Below are 17595 nucleotides of genomic sequence, written 5' to 3'. Positions count from 1 at the left end.
ACAACATTCTTGCAACAGAAGTTTGATATTCGACTGTCAAGAATAGGTTCCTATGATCATACAGGTCTCTGTGTTAATGATGGCTTCATAAAAGGCAAACCATCCTTTGAATCCTTTGAAAAAATAGTTCATTTGTTAGTGAAACAAAATTTAAATGGTATTTTCCCCTCTGTTGGTTCCAACAGAAGGAAATAAGGAACTCACCAACTCAAAAAAAGGCCAAATATAAACAAATTTCAGTTGGATGGAACTGATGAAATGATATTTGTTTATATTATCAAAAGTAATTGAAATAAATGCCCCTAATTTTTTGTCAAGATAAAAAGCACTTTCAAAAGTAGAAACTCTTTGATTGGTTTGTGGGTTTTTATCCTTAATGGTCACACAAAAGATTATTAAGCAACATTTATATTTCACAAGAGGACTTGCAAGAAAGAAGATAGTATTGTAACATTTCCTAGACCTCTCACCTGTGCAGAACTGCAGAATATTTTCACAAATATCATCTCAATAAATCCACCCACCAGCTATGAAAGTCGCCCCCCTCACCCTCTTCTATTGAGGCTTAGAGAAATTTAGAATGTCAATTCAAAAATCACACAATTTAATTAGTCACTCTTACTTTATTGGCCAACTCTTTGAACAGTCCATACTTTCTGCATGTGTGTGCTCAGAAAAGAAACATGTGTCTCTATGAGCACTGTTGGATTAGTGCTGATGGAAGCCCTCTCTATTCTACCTTCCTGACACTCACTGATAGTGAGTTGTCTGGAATCACTGACCAATTCAGGATAGTGGTGGGTAGTCACATCAGGTAGACAAATAGAGAGTGCCAGAAATTTTTCATCAGTCATATCTTGATCCAGTTAAAGGAGAATCTTTGCATGGAGGCTTATTTAAGGATTACCCAATAAAATCGAATTGGTGGTTCCTTAGAACTAGATTCCAAGTATGCAATATGTTCTAACTCACTCACCATTCTACTTTATTATACCACTCCTTAGCACTCTGAACTTTTTTTTTTCCCAGAACACTATTTTAAAAAGAATAGCTAGGACTGGGGATATAGGTCTGTTGGTAGAGTGCCTGCCTCACATGCATAAGGCCTTGGGTTCAATCCCCAGCAACACACACACACACACACACACACACGAATACTCTTTATCACTTTGTCTCAACTAGTCTGAGAGATGGAGAAGGGTAGGAATATGTCTTTATTTATAGACTTAGTATAAAAATTAAGGCAGGGAATCCTTCTGGTAATTGACAAATCTAAGATAGCCTTTGTTTAAATTTTGTCATCTTTTAAGCCTTAGTTACAAATATCAGGGTTTTTAGTTTCATTATTTGCAGAATAGTCTTCTAGTTTTCTTGTTGAGTATCTTAATAAAATATAAAAATTCCAACATATCAGAATTAGTAACATGCATAACGAGTGTGCAATAGGTTGATTTCTCCTTCTCATAATTACAATTAACCCAAGTTCTCTTCTATCCCTTAGCCCTTCCTCCCAATACTCTGGTTGTGATTTTTGAACCCCTTGCTTCCATCATTAACAGGAAATGCACAGATAGTTTTATTTAAGAAGACATTTAAACTTGTATATGTATATTTAGTCATGGGAATGTGTATGTGCGTGTATGTATGTATATTTACATGTAGTCATGGATATAAATACATATATATTCATAGCCAGGTTGTGTAGACTCTGAGGATCAAAGCATTATGTTGTTTACTTTTCCTTCTTGGGGTCTGTGCAGACTTAATACCAGATGTTACACATCAAAACATTTCTTTTGGTGGACTCTGAACATTGAGGTATGTTATGTGACTGCCACTTGAACCATTGTTTTTCCAGTTACGTGAGGAATTTGACCGTGGGATTGACGTCTCTCTGGAAGAAGAGCACAGTGTTCATGATGTGGCAGCCTTGTTGAAGGAGTTCCTGAGGGACATGCCAGATCCCCTTCTTACTAGAGAGCTGTACACAGCTTTCATCAATACTCTCTGTACGTAGTATTTGTGGGAAAGTATCCCTGGAATACTGGGATGTCCAGCTCACTCATGAAATGTGTTTGCCAATAACTGTTTTTGTCCTTATTCACCAGTCTCTAATGAAGGTGGTATTTGGGGAATTTTCTGAGGTTTACTCTAGGTAGAATTATCAAGAAGAATTTGCAATAAAACAAATGGAAATAGTCAAGAAGAATTTGGTATGCTTTCAAATGACCCCCAGGACAGGAAAAGGTGCTATAAATTGAAGCTTGGAGTACCAGTGAGAGAACACATTGAGTCTGTGCCTAAAAATGAGCTGATAATTCTAATACAAGGAAGAAGGAGTCAAAGAAAGCAGAAGGAGGAAAGTGGGCACAAAACATTTCAGGGGAAGTAAGATGGCATAGCTCAATTTCAGGACTTTTAATGTACCTGCTTCTGGGGCTGCAGATAAAGACTCCATGGAGGTCTAGGGAGAGGAGAGATAGGGCAGAGCTGTGTCATCCTGCATACATGTCTTCCTCCAGTGCTTTGATTCAAAAGGGATCACAAAAGAACAACAAAACCGTGTCTTTGTGATATGTCTCAGGTATTACCAAAAAAAAAAAAAAAAAAATCTGTCCCTTGTGTATTTCTCAACAGGAAATGACCTCAAATCCATTATAAGTTCAAATTTCAGAACATCTACCAATTTGAGGCCATTGTTAGTAAATATTTACCAACAATAGACTGAAATCCATTAAATCAGGATGAGTAATGCCAGAGAAAGGAAAGAGATGAAAGTAAGAGGAATAGAACCGCCTTTCTCATGAAGTCTCTAGATGTTCTATTTCCCCAGGTCTAATTGTTCTTTCTGTCATAGAACCTTATGACAAAATTGCTAAAGTAATGGGAGAAAGGTGAAGGCATAAACTGGCTTTCCTTGGTAACTTCTTTGTTAAGTCAGTTGAAAAGAGGTCATTCCTCTTCCCTTCCTTCTCTGTGTCTGAACCATGTGGGCTCCCCTGTTCTCATTTAGAGCAATTCTGTCTGCCTTTCATAGTGTTGGAGCCAGAGGAACAGCTGGGCACCTTGCAGCTCCTCATCTACCTTCTACCTCCCTGCAACTGCGACACCCTCCATCGCCTCCTACAGTTCCTTTCCATCGTGGCCAGGCATGCTGATGACAATGTCAGCAAAGATGGGCAAGAGGTATGGACCCCTTCACTTCCATGGATGCTGTGACTCTTCCTTTCTCCTGGTTTTTAAAAGGGCAATCCATTAATATGGCCATCAGTTGAAGAAAATTACACCTTCCATCTCTGACCTGTCTATAAAGAAAGAAATCAATACAAAATCTTCTCTGGAGGGCAGTCCCTAAATGCACATTAGCCTCCTTGTATGCTTCAAGGATGCTTCCAAATGAGACTGTCATTTTCCATGATGATGCTTTACTCAAGACCCTGAATTTTTGTTTGTGAAGAGAAGACAAACAATGTGCTATAGAGGTGGTTGCAATCATGTGAAAGTAGAGCAGTGGGGGTGAGAGGAGGCTACCAACCTTGTAACTGGTTTGATCTTATTCTTTAACTTGGAGCCCAAAATTGTTTAACTAACATCCCCTTCTTACTCTGTTAGTTTGTCTCTGGGGGTCTCATCTGTACTAGGAGCTAGAAGTCCAGAACTTCACTGAGAGGAGTCTTTTTTCTCCTTAAAACTCCCCCTTAATAGGGATTTGCTGAATGCAATAGAGAGTCTGTCTTCTTCCAAACCAGATGTAGAGGGCAGTGGAAGGTCTAATCTTTGCTGTTGCATCTCAATGTCACATAGTGTCAACTGATAAAGGAAGGTTAAGCATAGTCCCACAGACCATTTAGGCATGTTCTGGTTGAACCTAGATACAACTCAGGCCACAGTGATTACCTGATCTGAGGTTTGTGGCTTTATTTTTTGTTTGGTCACACTCATGCTTCAAAATGTTTTTCAAGATTTTTTTTTTGGTTTCATCCTTGGACAAAGGAAGTGTTGGTTTCTATTTTAAGTGGCCTACTAGCAGTTACTCTGTTTAATCTTCACTTTCACAAAAAAGCCCTTTCCCCTCTGATCCCATGCAGTCAAACATCTCCTTGCCATCAGATTTCCCAGGAGGGCTCAAACCCTTAAATATACTAACTTAACATGCACTGTTAATCAACAAGAAGAAGCTACAGCCACCCCAAATTTACTTAATCATAGGAACTTTTATTTAAATAACTGTTAAACAGAGCTCAGCTATATTGTGGATTCAGTTCTGGTCTTGTCAAATTTAGTTCCCAAAGTAGATGGTCATATGCATTTTTTCACTCTAATCTAGAAAAGCAATTCTGCATTTCTCCTCCCCCTCCTCCATGTGAGTGTGAGAATGGAACTTTCCTGAGTTAGCCATTTATCTCGATGGGAGTTATAATTAGTGAAACCCCTGCTAGCTTCAGGTTTCATAATATGACCCTGACACCTCATTTCAGCATACACAGCTCTTTAATGGAAGTACTATAATTCTCATAATTGTTACGTAGTTATATTACCTGTCTGGGTGTCAGCCTTTATCGACTGACGATTTAACAGAAAATGTAGAGTCATCTGCCTGATAACTAGGTAAAGACAGAGCCCCATGTCAGAAGGTACACCCGTTGCCGCTGTGACATTCCCTATGTGGTAAGTGAGAAGAAGAAGGTTGGGTCTCAGGTGATTAATAATGCATTTAGGAAAGTGAAAAGTCAGTCAAACTTTCTACAGTATTGCCTATTTTAGAATTATTTCCCATTCCAAAGCTGAACAAGACTCCATTGCCTATGATCAAATAAAACATTATTTGATAGGTATAAGAAACTTACCATGTTGTAATACCAGCTACAATTTATGTCTCTCCTCCCACGTGCTGGCTTAGTAAATATATTTATATAAAATATTTATGTGTACACACATACACAAACACACAAAGAAATTCTAACAGGCAAAAGAGATATCATTGTCTACATATTTCAGGGTGGCAACTTAGGGCCAAAAGGGTTAGGTAAGTTACCCAGCACCTCACAGGGAACCTTCACTAAGGGTCATGCAAGTGGCACATTTATACATTTCATCACTCTGAGGAGGTGTCATGTACCTAATGGTCACTGTAGATTTGCAGAGTTATTAGGACAATATCCTAGCAGATGATAGTAAAATATCATGAGGAAGGCCCTCCTTTTTCTAATTCACACAATGTTGTCATAATGGCTAGTGGTCAGATTGATTTTATGACTAGTAAATGTCCAGCTGTGCTTCAAACCCAAGCCATTCTAACTTACTGAGAAAAGAAATGCAAACTAGGATTTAGAAGAAGTAAACTGAAATTCTACTGAGGGTACATCTCAGGTTTTTATAGCTTCTGCATGATTGATATTTGGCACCAAGTATTTTTTCTTGTGGATGCTGCCCTGTATGCTGTAGTTTGTTTAGCAGCATCCCTGGCCTCTACATATTAGATAGCAGTAGTAATATGCCCCACACACAAGCTGTAACTGCCAAAAATATGTCAAACATGCCAAGTCTCTACTTGGGTTGAGAGGAGTCAGAATTACCCCTGATTGTAAAGCTCTGGTGGTTCTATAATCCACTGACTATGTGTCCTTGGACAAATCTATTTGCCTTCCTAAACCTGTATCTTATCATCTAAACTCAGGGAATGTAAATTCCAACTAGGAGCCAGACACAGTGTGCACACCTATAGTCCCAACTACTTGGGAGGATGAGGCAGGAAAATTGATTGAACCCAGAAGTACAAGACGTAGTAAGATTCTATCTCCAAAAACTAAATTCTTTTCAGACACTAAACAGTGTATTAGGCCTAATTTGCTTTAAGTAATATAAAAATATCCTGGTAACAATAAATTTGTACAAAGAAGCAAGGGATCATGAAGGTTTCCAGACACTCTTGGACTAAACCTTGCATCAAAATGGGGGACTAATAGCCAATGATTAAAATAAGAACATTATTGAAACATAAGAACATTATTGCTTCCCTGAAGAGGTTTGAAGTCACATGAAAGCAAACAGCCAGTGCAGCCATCTTGGACTCAAGTAAACACTACAGAAAAGAGTCAGTACTGAGAAAACAAGAGGAAATTGGGCCATGTTCATAGAGTAATTCATTCCTCTGTTGGGTTAGGTGATTGTTTCTACTAAGACCTGAATAATTGGAAGGCTTTGGTAACAGGTGATATAATTCATGCTGTAGATTTATTTGAGACAGGGAGAGAATGAGTTAGGAAGCTTTTTATCAATAGCAATACAGAAAACAGCAATTCCTTTTAAAAATGTTTCCATTTAAGGATGATCTTGGTATTTGAGTCTTGTATGTCCTGAGTACCTTCCCTGAGTTCCTCTAAACCAGTTATTGCCATTTAGGAATTTTTCCAATGACTCTTCTGATATGCTGTGGCATCTAGGGGGTGCGGGAGAGGTGAGGACACAAGGTAGAGTTAGGGAATGCAGTGCAAAGTCACTGTCAAAATTCAGAGAAGGAATGAACATGGACCAGAAGAGTTAGGAATGGCTCCATGTAGGAGACAGAATGTAAGCAACATATCAAAGGGTGCATAGGGATTGAGTAGATGGACCACATAATCATGGCATAGGGTTAGGAGTTAGCTAAACTCCTTGAGTGCAAGTTAAGGGTGGGGATAGAAAAAAAAGAAAAAGTTTTTATGTTTAAAAGATTTTAGTTGGTTTGGCATGAGCAGGAAGAGAACCCCAAATGGGCAGACTAGAGAAAGGCTGCAAATCTAATTATAAAATAAGGTCAAGAAACAAAGCATTTTCCAACTTATCTTACCAATTTGTTAGTTTGTATTATCCAGTTGTTGTTGTCACTGTTTTATGGATTACAAGAAGGAAGAGAACTAAACCAGATTGTCAAGTAGCCCTAAAGCTCACACGTGCTCTGTCAACACCTTGCTGCATGACCTTGTTATGATGAAACAAAGGAAGAGGAAGGAGCTGGGGAAGGTCTAAGCTTCCTCATCTATAAAGTGAACATAACATTTCCTTTCTAGTAGGTGCTTGAAATCCAATACACCATTAGCTGGTGGGACTTGAAAGATATCTAAAAGAAGGCATGAGGAAAATTATTTACTAATCAATCAGTGCTTTTCTTGAAGCAAAAATAGTGATATTTTATTGAATTGTGGTGTTTTGCTCTCTTGTTTTATTCCATTTTGTTTAGTTTGCTATTTTCTTTGCCACTTAGTAAAAAGAGAAATTCCCAAATCTAAGAAATATTTCATTTCTTCTAGAAACAATAGAATAGAAACAAAATTGAAACCTCCAGAGCATTGGTTTTTCAGAGAATCCAAGAACCCCCTGGCATTGCATGGAAAGCGTGGTGTGAATATGGGCTCGTGTGGTGAGAGAGTCCATAGTTGGCATAGAGTTCTCAAAGGGTTTATATACAAGGCAAAAAAGAACCAATGTAGAGCTGAAATGACTGATCTTTGAGGAGGTAAATGCCTCTGGGAAGTGGTAAATTGGCTTTGGAACTTTGGCAGGATCAGTGCCTGCCTTGCCTCTGCCTCCTCCAGCCCAGCTTTAAAGCTCATTTTCCCCATCTCCCCATGCCACAGCAGGGTCTGCCAAGCCTACAGCTAACTTGAGGAGGTGCACTCATGTGACAGAGTATGAGGCCACCTGGAGTGAGGCCAATAGCATCCCTTCTTACTGCACTGACTCCTAGCTCTAGCTCTGGGGCCACCCCATCTATAAAATAAAGACAACAGCAGCTGCTTTGGAAGCTTATACTAAGAAAGAGTTGAAATAGTCTGTGCAAAGCCCCTATCCCAGAGTCTGTACACACTAAACTTTTAATAAATGTGAGCTATTTATATGAGGCTTAGAAAATGATCCAGGTGGCTTATTTAGTGAAGATAAAAGTTTTCCTTGTATTGGCTGGCTGATTAAATAATGCAATAATGTCCTGGCCTCCAGTGCATGTACTATCTACCTAGACATACCATATATGTACATTAAAATATAGGCTGAAACATGGGGAGCAAGGGTGGAAGATGTCTGGGAGCAAATCCCCTTTCCAGTTTAAATAACAATAAAACGGAAAAACAAAGCAAAACCAAAAAGTGGTAACAAACCACAGCAGCCTGGTCTGCAGCTGGAATCTATGTGCAATTTTACAGACGGATTGTATTGCATTCCCAGAATAGCAACCAGAGAAGGATAGAGCGGAAACAGAACTCTGGATTGTCCTTGTACTAAACATTCTTTTAAAAGAAAACAAAATCTTCCATTTGTTAATGTTAAAAATGGAGAAAACCCTAATATTACTTTAAAGTGGGGAGGGGAAGCACTAAATTTGCCTCTGAGTTCTAAATGGAGGAATTTGAAAATGACACGGATTTGCTTTTATCCTTAACCATGAATTTCCAGGAAGAGAAATGAAAACTTGTCAAGCTTTACATCAACAAGATAAAAGAAAAAAAACAAAAATTAATAAATGAATGATTTGTTTTTCTTCCAAGAGAGAGAGAGAAATGGAAGGTTCTGTGTTTATTGCACAGAATAATTTCCCTTGGCAGCAAATCATTTACCTGAAAACGGCCTCACCTTCTAAAAATAAAGCAAGCCGTGTGCCACACTAGAGTTGCTGGACAGGTGGCCAGCAGCTCTGTGCTCGACAGGAATTGGGCAAAACTCGGGGACCTTCATCTCAGCTGTTCGTTAAGACTCATGAATTCTATGCTGACACCCATGTACATCTCAAAGGCTGTGTATATCTTCCCAGAGAAAACATCCTTACCCTCAATAGTCCTAAATTTTCAGCTAGAATTGACAAGAGAAATAAAAATTCACACTGACCAGTAGTTCTCAACTAGGGGAAATTTTGTCCCTCAGAGGACATATGGCCATGTTAGGAAACAACTGGATGTGGAGGGATACTGCTAGCATTTAGTTGACTAAGGCCAGTCAACATTCTGCCATACAGCGCAGCCCCTGCAGCAAAGATTTCTGATCCCAAATGTCACTAATGCTGAGGTGGAGAAACCACAGCCTAGAGAAACTTACCCAGATTCTCTCTCGTATATGAAAAAAAGAACCAAATGAGTAAAAAGAAGTTCTAGGGATGGTGTTGTAGCTCAGTGGTAGAGCAATTGCCTAGCATGTGTGAAGCACTGGGTTTGATCCCCAGCACCACATAAAAATATAAATAAACAAAAGTATTGTGTCCATCTACAACTAAAAATTTTAAAAAGGAAATTCTAAGCCTTTAAATATTCTCCTATCTCTTATTATAATTCAACTTATAGGAATTACTCCTAAGACAGTACTCAGCCAATCTCACAAAGCGTCTTTGTGAGTACACTATTTTTGTACCATTTTTAATAATAACAGAACATTGAAAACAGCATAAATATCCATTAGTTGGCTGTGGTTAAAACAAATCAGGATCTATTCATGCAATAGGATACTAGGAACCAATAAAGGTCTAAAAGAGGACTGTTTTGAAATTGACAGATCAATGAAATATATATTTTAAGAGAAAATAAGCAAGGCACAAAATAATACATTGAAAATATATATATATTATATAAATATATATATATTTGCACAGAGAAAAGCATCTGAACAGTTGGTTCTTGGAAGTGATGAAATAATTATGGGCATGTGATTTCTATATGCTTATTTTGCTTTCTACTTCTTGATGTATCAAACATGAGTCATTTTTTATACTTCCAGCTAAAGAGTAGTTCCTTTCCTTTACCATGTATTCCCCTTTAGCTGCTCCCATCTTTCTCCCTCCTTCTCCATGAGACCTTTTTGAAGAAAGTGTCTCCACTCACTGTTTCTACTTCTTGCCACACCATCAAAATGGCTCTGAACTAGGCCATCAGAACCACCAGAGTTCAATCTAGAGGGGAGCATAATACCTTGGTGAACATCTACCACAGGGGATCACACACTTGGAATTCCCCTAGGATTTCTTTTCAGGCACAGGTTTCTCTTATTCTGACCCAGTCTTGGCCTGCTTCATCAGGTGCTCCTTAAGGTTGTTGGAGTCTAACAAAATCGACCTCAGACCTCCATGTTCCTTGACTACTCTATTTCCATTTTTTTGGTTTGTTTCTTCAAACATGGAATCGTCACCCTCAGCATTATCCCTCTCACTTTCTCTAACTCAATAATTTTGGATGCCTCTCTTCACCCCTACTTCTTCCACCTTAGTTGAAAAGCTAACCACTGTAACCTAGATTGTGGTGGTGTGTCTCAGGTATTCTCATTCCATTGCATGTGCCATTCCCTGGGCCATAGATTGTTAGTTGAAAGATGCAGCCTTTCCTGCAACACCCCCTGCTGCACTGAGCTTCCTGACACTCCTTAATGTATTTTCCATGCTTTTGTCATTGCTTATGGTGTTTATTGTGAATATTGCCCCCTGCCCCAGATTCTCTGCTTTTCAGCCCAGCAAACTCCATTCTTCCATCTAGATATTGTCCAAATACTGCTACCTCTATGGTAGTATTCCCATGGATTCTGGAGCTGACAGCTTTGTACTTCATGTTCAGTACCTGAAAATGATAGGCTTATTTCCTTCCTAGAATGTGAGCCCTTTAAAATAAGGGCTGTACTATGATTGTTGTCGGAAAAAAAAATTAAATAGTATCCATGAAAAATTCCTAGCCTGGGATAGGTGCTGATTTGGATGGATCAATAAAAACATTATGGACTGATGGGAAAAGGGATGGATGAAGAGATGGATGGGTGAATATCAATATTTTTTTAAGTATAGACAGGATAGAAATTTTATATAGTACCAGTTTCATAATAAACACCTTGAAATTGCAAATTTTTATTCAATATGTTTTTGAACTCTGAGCTTCAATCCAATATATGAGACAAAAGGAAAATGATGGTACCTTTCATGGATTCTGACAGAGATGATATTGTTCTTGCAGGGAAAAAATGGAAAAGGAAATAACTTTCTTTGATTGAATCATCCAGTATTTTGAAAAGCAAACAAAACTACAGTCTTTGTATTCTCTTCTCCAATAGGTCACTGGGAACAAAATGACATCTCTAAACTTGGCCACCATATTTGGGCCCAACCTGTTGCACAAACAGAAGTCATCGGACAAAGAATTCTCAGTCCAGAGCTCAGCCAGAGCTGAAGAGAGCACGGCCATCATTGCTGTGGTGCAGAAGATGATTGAAAATTATGAAGCCTTGTTCATGGTAGGTGGCCCTTATTTGGCAGAACATCTTAGTAAACTGCCTTTTGATTGCCTCTGGTGACATAATGAAACACAAATTCACTACCTTGTGGTTTGTAATGCTGATTGTTGAGTGAATTCATTGGAAGTTAGACAGTTTTGGTAGGAATAGAAATTTTTATAACATGATATTACTGTAAGTTTTTGATTCCATGTTTAAACAAACATTCCCTAATTATAAATTTCATTTTGTTGTGCCCTAAACAAGAATCATATTTTGGAGTCATTTAATTATTCGTAAAACAGTGATCCTTGTTCAAAATATTGATAAAACCCTTCTCTTTGGAATTCTGTCTGTGGTCCTTGTGAGTTCATGTGTTCATGAATATGTGTCATCCTCAGTGACAGTACCTTCTCCAGGGTCAATTTTGACATTCTGTGTCCTGTATGAAGCTTCACCTTTCCTTCCTGTGTCCTTCCCATGCCTTTTTTCTGTCTCTTGAACCCCATTGCTGTTCTTATTGATGTTTATCTTATTCAACATTGTGTTACGGTCATTTGTGACCATTTCCCCTAGTAGATTATAAATGCATTTAAAACAAGGGCTGTGCCCTTGTTATCTCCTCTCTGTATCCTCTGTACAGTTTTGGAAGGCCCTCCATCTGGCAAGCACTCAATAAATATTTTTTTGATTTGTATTGAATTACCAGTTCCTGTTTTCCTTCATAAAACTGCATTGCTTGCTCCAGCTTCCCTTGAAACATTAGAACAAATGCCAATTCTCTTCTATTTCTGTTCTCCACTCATATTACGTGTCAAAATTTACAGGAACTGTCTCCATGTTTCTTCTCTCATTTCTCTTGTCAATTTGCAAACACCATAAAGCCTAGCTATTCCAGTAGAGTCTTCTGTGACTCTTTCAATCAAGAATAATAATTGGCTCATTTGAATATTCTTAAGTTTGTCTATGCTTATCAAATGTCTTACATAGATCAATCTCCATGCTTGGCTTATGTTAATTTTTAAAATAAATTTGAGAGCTAGTGGTTTAGAATACTTGCCCTCTGTGTCTTACCTATATGATTATGACCAAGTAATTCAATACTCAGTAGGTATCAATTTCAGCTCCTATAGAATGGGAAAAATGAAAATCTGATCTAGTTCCCAGAGTAGATGTCAGAATCATTTAATATGTGAAAGCATTATTGAAACTGTAAATGTCTATGTGAGTGTTTATTAATAATTTTATTACTTGGGCAACACAAGCTGCCTCAAATCTCAGTACTTTAATACCACAGATGTAAATATATTGTTGACATGATATCTTGTTGTTGAATCAGATATTTGGCAGATAGCCTTGCAGGTGATAACTGAGGAACCACATCACTTTGCATTTTGAGACACTGCAATCCTTTAAGGTTTATGGGCAAATTTAGAAGAAGCATCCAACAAATATGCACTAAGATCGCATTGGCCAGAACTTATTCACAAGCCACTCCTAACTAGAAGAAAGACTTGGAAATATATTCAGGCTAGATGCCCAGGAGGAAGAGCAAACGGACTTACCCACAGTGAAAAAAGTTCCCTGATGTAGAATGGTGTCCCATTCCTCAGCATCTCTCAAATATTGTCCCTGTGTAGCACATGGTAAGATCTCAAAACTGTTGAATTAGTCATCATCTCTATATAAATTTCACACTTCAGCCCCAATCCTCATAATTAATTACATATTTGGATGAATCAAATGTCTGAACTTTTCAACATTTTTGTCAAGTTTTAAGTCACATATCATCTTGCCAAGTAGTCTTGGCATTACTTCATGTTCTCTGAATTATTTTTAGCAAAATAATACCTCTCATCAATCTTAATTCTATTCTCTAAATTCTGTCTAAGCATAGTTTTTCTTTATATTAAACTATAAACCATCACACATTTCTTTTCACCTCAGATACTAACAAAACTCTTCCTGGCGTCCTTGAAAGTGTAGCTGCTGCCTCTTAATTGTGCCATCCTATTTCTCCCCGTTTCCAGCCACTTGTAATACTAATAGCAGCAGGGGAAAAAAATCAGTATTCCAATTTTTTCAACCTTCCCAAATCTAATCTTTTTTAAATTTTTTTTATAGTTGTAGATGGACAGCATGCCTTTATTTTATTTGTTTCATTTTTATGTGGTGCTAAGGATTAAACCCAGTGCCTCAAACATGCTAGCAAGTGCTCTGCCACTGAGCTACAGCCTCAGCCCCCCAAATCTGATCTTTGTTTATCATTCTATGCAGGGATAGGTTTTGAGATTCTCTTAGGTAGTACTCGTGTGTGTTCTCAAGATATGGTCTTTATTTCTTAAAGACGACTTTCTTGACCACTTGGTCAAAAATGTAACTCCTTGTGCGGGGATATAGCTCAGTTGGTAGAATGCTTGCCTCACAAGCATAAGGTCCTGGGTTCAATCCCCAGCACCACAAAAAAAGTGCAACTCTTCCACCTCTGACACCATCCCCCCCACGTATATCCTTACCTCCTGTTCCTATTCTCTGCTTTTTCTCCTTAGCACTCACCAATACCAATGGAGAGTTTTACAGATTTCTTTTTTTTAATGTGTTTCCTCACTAAAATGTAAATTTTTGTCCATTTCCATCTACTTTCTTTTTTACATCATGCCTGTGCCCAGGACATGGTAGAAAAAAATAAATATTGGTTGAATTAATTAATCAGTCAATGGTAGTTGTGTGATGTATAATTTCCCTGTTACCAATCCTTGTTCTTTATACATGTGAGAATCTTTGAGCATGGAGAAATGAAGGATACCTTTCTTAGACTGAGTTAATCGACAATATAATCATTCTTGATAATAGGAATTGTGTATTGAGAAAAAGAACAGTGGAGTGAGAGGAAATAGGGAGCAAAGATTCCAAGCTGGATCTATAAGAATAAACTGTTGCCAGAAAACTTTACTATAGTCACGTCCCTTCTCCTCATTAGCTACATGATTTTTTTTTAAGTGCCAGGAATTGGTATTGAACCCAGAGGCATTTAACCGCTCAACTACATCCCCAGCCCTTTTTATTTTTTATTTGAGACAGGATCTTACCAAGTTGCTGAAAGCCTCACTAGGTTGCTGAGGCTGACTTTGACCTTGTGATACCCCTGATTCAGTCTCCTGAGCTGCTGGGATTACAAGCTATATGCATGCACCACTGTGCCTAGCATGATTTCATTTTCTTTGATTTCTTTGGTTATCAAAAGACTATGTTGAATGAGTGGTATCCAAGATCCCTTCTCCTTCTAAAATTTTCATGATTGAATATCCCAGCACCAACTTCCTGTCTTTCTTGAAGAAAATTGCATCACATTTTGGATTTTCTTGGCATATTTGGCATTTCAGAATTTAGTTGGTTATTACCAAGGCTAGCAGTTGGTTCACAGAGCTGGTTTATGTGGGTAGACAAAAATGCAGCCATATATATAGCTATTTCATTTTGTTTTGGTTTTCTTTTTAAAGAAGCTTTTAGAATTGTTAAATTTTCAAACAAGGAAGGATGAAGCCGGTGGGTGGGGCCTGAAAGGTGAAAGTAGATAGCAATTGTGCAGCTTCACTTCTTGAAAGGGTTTATTTTATGAGCTGGGAAAGGAAGGTGTCACTTCCATTAACACTAGAAAGGGAAGACTTATTAGGAGAATTGGCTCTGAGGTTGTTCTTGAAGGCAGAATGTGTCCTGAAGACAGTGATTCCTCAGAATTGATGGAAGGGATATAGAATCCCCCAGAGACCTAGCAGGGACCCCCAAGAATATTGTGTGTCCTTAATTTCTTAGTGCTGGGACTGCCTCTCTCATGTGGCTAGGATCTGGGTTAATGGGCAAAGGCAGAAACAAACCTGACTTTGACCCACAGTACAGAATAAGCACTTAGATCCAGAGGATAACACATACTTCAGTCTCGGACAGTCTTTTGCACATGATAATTTGCTTTTCAACCCTGGTTTGGAAATATTACAGCTAGAAATAGGTCATGATAACAAACATCATGATCACTCTATCGAAAGGCAGAGGCAGCACGTTTTAATAGTGGTTCTCAAACTTGAGCATGTGGCAGAGTTTTCATAGAAACTTGTTAAATATTCATGTTCCTGGGTCATTCTACAGAAAATGGAATTGAGTAGCACCTGCATAGGGACCTCGAATCTGTACTTGTTAATGTACACCTCCAGAGAGTTCTAGTAGCTTCCTACCCTATACCTTGAGAAACCACATCTTGAGCAACACTGGTAGGGTAGAAAGACCAAGAGCTTTTGAATGAGTTACCAAAATAAAGATTGCTGCTCGGACATTTATTTGCTGTGTGATCTGGGGCCCCATAATTAACTTCCCTAAGCCTTCATTCTCCTGTTGTAAAAAAATGAGATGAAGTACCCTACTTTATAGGATAGTTTTGAAAATTAGAAATGATACTGAAAGGCACCTAGGATAGGATTAACATATACTAGGCACTCAAAAAATAAAAGGATTTCTGCTATTATTGCCCTAAAGTGATAAGGAGCCTGCTCTGTGCAAGCAGGGTCAGGTGTCACCTTGGAAACAAAGCCCATCCTGACCACTATGTGTGATACTGTGATCTGCTCCTAGTCCCTTACCCTGCTCTTCTTTTTTCTTTTTTCCACATTTAACCTCACATTTTACTTATTTATTATACTTATTAATACCTAATAGAATGCAAATCTTATGAAGGCAGAAATTGTTTTTTGTGAGTGTGTTGTTCACTGACATCCACAGCACCTAGAAACTACTTGACAGAAGATGGTGCTCAGTAATTATTTGTTAAATAAATATTGTAACTTTATGTTGCTAGAAAATAATGTATTTTTGTTATTGTTCTTATTTGGTTTTGGTTCTGTGCCGATACTCCTAAGATTCCTGTCCCCTTAAATCATGACCCTCCATTTCTGCTGTCAACAACTATTTAAAAACATAAAATGATACTTACTGGAAACACTAAATATAAAAAATAAGAATTATTCATTTCTAGAAATGGTCATTGGAACTATCCTAAATAGAAAGCATTCACTGAATAAATCATTGACACACTAATTGTTCTGAAAATTGTTGCTTCAGTACTGATTTTGGGAATCTCAATGCATTATGCTCTTGGAATTAATAAGAACTTCAGAGTAGAGTGGAGAAAACTGTCAGCACATTCTCAGGCTTGATATGACAGGATTCCTACTAGGGCTTTTTTGGAGCGGGGCAAGGAAGAGAAGGCACTCGCCTTGTAAGCTGATGAAAAGTCTGGAGTGCAGTGGAGACGTGGGAAAACTACTGCATTCCCACCCCACTAGTTGTCAGCCCGAGATGAGGACCAGCTCAGGGCATGTGGGAAATTTCATATGAGCACTACTGGGAGCAAGGGTCAGAAGCTGTGATGAGGATTCCAAGCTCAGAAGCCAAGCTTTGCTTTGTGTTCTCTTCATTCTCACATGCAAAGTGCATTTTCTTACAACTTCTTTTGCACGCCAAGTCAAAAGGAGTCAAGCAGTCAGCCAGTTCATCAAACAAGAAACTACCCCTAACAATATATTCAAATAATTATATATGATTTTCATTTCCTTTTTCATATAGGAAAAACAATTCCTGTTTGTGTGCCAGAGGTTGGCCCAATAGTTATGTGCATCATTGCCTTATCTAAATTTGACCATCATTTCATGAAGAGAAAGCCAAGTTTCTCTTGCCCAAGTGATGCAGCAACTAAGTGAATTATTTCTGCATCATGATACCTCCCCACAACAAGAAGAGGCATTTCATGTGGCATCTCAGATGTAGAGTCCATTTGTAGAAAAAAAGAGAAAATGTATCTTAGTCCATCTGAAAATGGGGAGTAAAGGGGACCTTTAACAGCACCCATCTAATTTGATGTTCAGGCCAGCTGATGGTTTTAACAGCTAGTCTATGATCCTGCTGGAGCCTGCTCATTGTGTCCTTGTCTGCAAAGACAGAACACCTATACTATGGGCATCCCACACAAGTGGGAGGGAACAAAAACATTGCCCCTGAGCCTTTTCTATTTCTTTTACCCTGTTGCCATAGAGCAAAGACTGATGATTTTTTCTTCATCTTCCTTTCTTAAGTCATCTTCCACGAGCCCTGGACTCATCCTCTGTATTTGCTCACTAAGGTGCCCCAGTTGCCAAAAAGCTTTGCTTGGCATATATCAGCACTAGAGAAATATTTGTTGAATTTAATGCATCTTGACCCTCTAAATTCACCCAGATCCTTTTAAATTATTAAACCAACTGTCACAACAGAGCCACACAAAAGGTTCAAGGTAGAGCCTGCCCTTGTTTGAGCTTTTGCTCCATAAACAGCCAAAGTGATTTCTTTTAGTGTGTTTGT

General features: G+C 38.3%; 1 protein-coding gene across 2 annotated transcripts in view; it reads left to right on the top strand.

Moving 5' to 3' along the window:
• The window catches only part of Arhgap6 (Rho GTPase activating protein 6), a 472030-nt gene that overhangs the window by 434358 nt on the left and 20077 nt on the right, over positions 1-17595 (top strand). For both annotated transcript variants that reach the window (XR_007344780.1, XM_015487958.2), the window contains exons 7-9: positions 1859-2009; positions 3038-3186; positions 11053-11232. Coding sequence is in view for 1 of the 2 variants with exons in the window: in XM_015487958.2 (XP_015343444.2) it covers positions 1859-2009; positions 3038-3186; positions 11053-11232 (480 nt within the window). In the remaining variant the exon portion in view is untranslated. The remainder of the gene's footprint in view (positions 1-1858; positions 2010-3037; positions 3187-11052; positions 11233-17595) is intronic.

The sequence above is a fragment of the Marmota marmota genome, unplaced genomic scaffold (assembly GCF_001458135.2).
Source record: "Marmota marmota marmota unplaced genomic scaffold, marMar, whole genome shotgun sequence".
In the NCBI taxonomy this organism is placed as follows: domain Eukaryota; kingdom Metazoa; phylum Chordata; class Mammalia; order Rodentia; family Sciuridae; genus Marmota; species Marmota marmota.
Note: the sequence above shows the minus strand (reverse complement) of the source record. Positions and strands in the feature narration are given on the sequence as shown.